Source organism: Bombina bombina, chromosome 6 (assembly GCF_027579735.1).
Source record: "Bombina bombina isolate aBomBom1 chromosome 6, aBomBom1.pri, whole genome shotgun sequence".
Lineage (NCBI taxonomy): Eukaryota > Metazoa > Chordata > Amphibia > Anura > Bombinatoridae > Bombina > Bombina bombina.
This window is the reverse complement of record NC_069504.1, coordinates 554,094,161-554,098,904: the sequence shown is the minus strand read 5'-3', so window position 1 is coordinate 554,098,904 and position 4,744 is coordinate 554,094,161. Positions and strand designations below refer to the sequence as shown.

The 4,744-nt window shown below is 34.5% G+C and overlaps 1 protein-coding gene across 1 annotated transcript; it reads left to right on the top strand.

The window, feature by feature from the left end:
* The first annotated feature begins 3,594 nt into the window (after positions 1–3,594).
* LOC128665169 (CCAAT/enhancer-binding protein gamma-like) lies at positions 3,595–4,466 on the top strand. Its single transcript, XM_053719902.1, has one exon. The coding sequence runs from the start codon at positions 3,775–3,777 to the stop codon at positions 4,186–4,188; it is 414 nt and encodes a 137-aa protein (XP_053575877.1). The 5' UTR covers positions 3,595–3,774; the 3' UTR covers positions 4,189–4,466.
* Positions 4,467–4,744: the final 278 nt, after the last annotated feature.

The following is a 4,744-nucleotide window of genomic DNA, read 5'->3' as shown; positions in this document are numbered from 1 at the left end:
AGCCAAGAGTCGCCAGATCCAAAAAGACCACGGTTTAATTAGTGCATTGTTATGGACAATTTTAAAGTTATTACTATTGTTTTGTTGTTGACAAAGAATATATTGTTATTTTTACATAGTTTTATTAAAGTTTATCCTGTTTGTATTTAATTTTCTTGTTTATTTTTTAAATTTATTTAAAATCAGTTTTAAAATGTATTGTACACACAGACAAATATAAGTAAAACAATTATAATTTTTATTACATCCAAAATATTAACAAAATTGAATCAAAATGGCATTATAGAAAATAGTGCTCACGGCCAATACAGTATTTTTTGGGGTTTTGAATAAACTTTTTAACATACCAAAAAATGACAATTTTGGTGGCCTCAAAAAAAAAACAAAAAAAAAACAAAAAACTTTTTTTTATTTAAAATGCAATCATTGATTATCTGTTTTCCACTACATAAGTATTGTAGAGATTCTGAACCTGTGTATTTAAATTCATTATAGTATCCATTATTTGTTTAATATCTTCACAGACAGAGGATTGAACTTGTGATACAACTGGTACACTGGAATCTAGAGAAGGGACAAAAATTAGAAAAAAAATTAAGGATTATGAGAACATGTTTAAAATAAAAACAGATTATTTAAAAGCAGGTAACAAAATTGTATTACCATTTTGGTTAGAGGCGGTATTATCCATAGATCTACTTGTCTGTGTAGATTTAGAAACCATAGATATGTCCCAGTCATTATCAATATCAGAAATATTGGTTAAGTTTTTCTCACTACTTGCGCTCTGGAATATATATTTAGAAATGGAGGTATATATTTTGGTATTGATTTGACTATAAGCTATAATATAGTAAATCAAAAAATGTATAAACAATTACCTAGTTGAATTGAGGGTGAAGTTAATGACATCCTTTCAGGAGCATTATTTGCTTCATTGTCACTATCTATGAAAGATTAATAAAGAATTCTATATAAAAAATTGTAAGTAGAAAAATGGTAATGGTACAAAATATAAGAAAAATACCTTCTGTAGAAGATATTTGTATTATTCTTGTGAACCTTGTTTTCTTCTTTTTCTGCAAACTTTTATTGGTTTCTGTAAATAACACAACAAGCTAATCATGATTAAATTTAACAGTTGTATAACTATAGATATGTAAACCATGGTTCTATTGTACCTTGAGGTGTATGAACGACAGTTAGGCGCCTGACACCTCCTTTATGTGGGGACAATTGTCTGTCAAGCAAAGACAGTGGCAAGGGTGGGGATCTAGCCTCACTTCTAGGTGTCAAATTTAGAATAGGCCTTACATAACGTGGAGGAGGAGCACCACAAATATTTTCTTTCTTCTTATCTGAAATAGAAAATTTGTACATATGTTTGTTTAAAGTTTCTTAGTTTTAAAATGTGTTATTTAATAAAGTTTTCAATTTTCGTGTGTTAGAATGTTTATAGTGTTTCCATTTGTTTTAAATTAAAATGGACATGAAAGTGATATGGTACACCTATTTATTCTTTCAGTTCTCATATTGATGATGAACTTTGCATAGAATTTATAATGTAAAAGAATAACAAAATTATATAGCAGTAAGAAACAGTATGGACATGAAAGTGATCACTATGGTACACTGAAACCTAATTATAATTTCAGATCTCATATTGATGATGAACTTTGCATAGAATTTATAATGTAAAAGAATAACAAAATTATATACCAGTAAGAAACAGTATGGACATGAAAGTGATCACTATGGTACACTGAAACCTAATTATAATTTCAGATCTCATATTGAGGATGGACTTTGCATAGAATTTATAATTTAAAAGAATAAAAAAAATAATATACCATTAAGAAACATTATGGACATGAAAGTGATCAATATGGTACACTGAAACCTACTTATAATTTCAGTTCTCATATTGATGATGAACTTTGCATAGAATTTATCATTTAAAAGAATAACAATTTTATAAACTTACATGTCCTTAAAAGGCTCCTAATAGATTGGTAATATAGTGGTTCTCGACGTTTAACATCACTGTATCGTCTCAAACATTGACGCCTGGTACTTTTAATTTTTGATACACGATACATTCTGCGTATCATTTCATAGATAGTTTTGTCCCTTTCATCTTGAATGACCCCCCGGACACCCCCTAAGCGTTTGGGAAAATATCTATCCATTACATACACTAGAATTATCATTTCCCCAGATGTGAAAGGTGCAATTCTCTTCATCCTCCCTGGTCCCATAGCAAATTTCTAGATGGGTGTGTCAAATCCCAAAATGTTCTCAATATCGCGTTATTCATTGTCTCTATGCAACATTATTGTATATTTGCTAAATTGTGAGAATTCTTTGGATACAATTATAAAAAAGTTGTATTATTTATTGCCATTCTCAAGTAATGATAAATGTAAATGAAGTTTGATGTATATATTTTATTGTGTAATAGAGTTATCAATAGTGTAGTGTAGTTTTTTTTGTTATGTAGGACAGTCATATAATTATAGATCTTTATGATTATTTGGTTTATATAGTTATTGTGCAATATGTTGGTTTTAAATAAAAATTAAAGTTTTATTAAAAAACAATATCCAATGTGACCGTTTATTATAATTTGTTAACTTATAAAAATAAAAACAAATACAAAATCACACAAGTATATGATGAAAAAAAAAAGATTTTATTCAGAAAGTGAAAATTTAGTTTTTTATTCAAAAGACCAAAAAATAGAAGTCCTGTGATTACAATCTTTTGATGAAATCAATCCTTAAAATAGTTCTCTGCGACAAAATTTTTGGCATTAATAGCCTGTCTTGTTGGTGCATCATTACAGATGACCTCAGGGAAGTTCTCAAATGATATATCATCTTCATCAATTTCAATTCCTCTTCTTATTGCAATGTTATGCAGAATGCAGCATACAAGAATAATTTTTGCAACCTTCTCGGGAGCATACTGCATGACACCACCTGAGTGGTCAAGACAACGAAAGCGCATTTTTAACAATCCAAATGCTCTCTCGATGATTCCTCTGGTGGATCTGTGTGCCTCGTTGAATTTCACCTCACATCTTCTTCGAGGATTGTTATAGGGTGTGAATAACCATTCTCTACTGAAATAACCAGCGTCCCCTATGAAAAAAATTAAAAAGGATTAACATTTCAAAGATGATAAAGACGATAATTTCAATGAAAATTAACTATTTTTTTAGTTAAATCTATCATAACAATGCATGACATAAACTACGTTTGACAATTATAATAATACTGTAACATAACATCCCTAAAATATAATTACCTAACAGCCATCCTTCAGGCATCTCTCCCTCCTCAAACTTCCGATATAACCCAGACTGACGCAAGATATACGAATCATGGCAGGATCCAGGGAAGTTGGAACGGACACTGATTATTTTCATGTTATGGTCACACACCATCTGAACATTGAGGGAATGGTACTGTTTTCTGTTCCTGAAAACTTCCTCACGTTCTCTGGATGGTTTGACTGCAACATGGGTGCAATCGATGGCTCCAAGTACATTGGGCATTCCGGCCATTCTATAAAAATTAGACTTCGACCGGGAGCGGTCGGAATAGCGAAACCTGAGGGGGTATACGGCAGCCGGGGGAGGGGCAACAGTGGGAGCCCTCCCCGGGGACACACTCCAAGACCTATATACAGGTCTGTTGCAGCGGACAGTTCCTGGCAGAGTATCGGCAGAATTCTCTATATCCACCATACAGTCCAGACACATATTCCCAAATGAACGAGTCTCTGTCCACATCAGAGGGCTTGAGTGATGCCCAGCCGGGCAGCCCAGCAAACCCACAGCTTGTGCCACTTAACCCCGGTGGAGGAGGCAAAGCCGCCCCTCCTGGCAAGAACAGCAAGAAGGGGCAGCGTATGGACCGTAGTAGTGACGAGTACCGCATGCGCAGGGAACGAAACAACATGGCAGTGAAAAAAAGCAGATTAAAGAGCAAGCAGAAAGCTCAAGACACCTTACAAAGGGTCAACCAGCTCAAAGAGGAAAATGAGAGACTAGAAGCTAAAATCAAGCTGCTTACTAAAGAACTGAGTGTTCTGAAAGACCTGTTCTTAGAGCATGCTCACAATTTGGCAGACAATGTGCAGCCTGAGGCCGCCGCGCCAGGGCCAGAGAGTGCAGCGCCATAACCAGTGGCAGGGCGTAGCAGAAGACGCAAAGAACTTTTGCGGATGCAAAGCCTAGTGTTCTTTGTGCTAGCTCTCCAGTGCACGTTTGGTTCTGGACCCAATTAATTTATGCAGAAATCTTATTTTTGTTGGTATATTTTGGCCCCTGGCCCTCGACTCTTCAAGCACACAAGCTTCACCTTGAGTATCGATGAGAAAAAAGGAAATGCAGCAAATAAGACTTTCTCTTAGTTCAAGTAAAGCAATAATATTTATATCTGTTGTTGTTTAAGGTTGAACCGTGTCCTAATGTTTATTTTGTTATGCAGTGCTACATGAAAATGAATTCCCTGGTTCCTTAGTAACTTGGCATGCACAAGCAGGTATACAATTGGTCTGGCATGGTGCCGCCAGTCAATGCTTGGGGTTTGATTGGCAGTATCTAGTGATACTGCTACCATTGTGAAGTTTCCTGCCATACTGTAGATACAATACCGGGCTTACTGTATGCACTCTGAGTACACAGGAGCCTGGGAATTAAAATGTATTTCATGTTGGGTTTGGGCATTTGTATGGG

Excerpts from the sequence above, each read along its gene's own strand:
- LOC128665169 (XM_053719902.1), top strand. The coding sequence starts at position 3,775 with ATGAACGAGTCTCTGTCCACATCAGAGGGCTTGAGTGATGCCCAGCCG.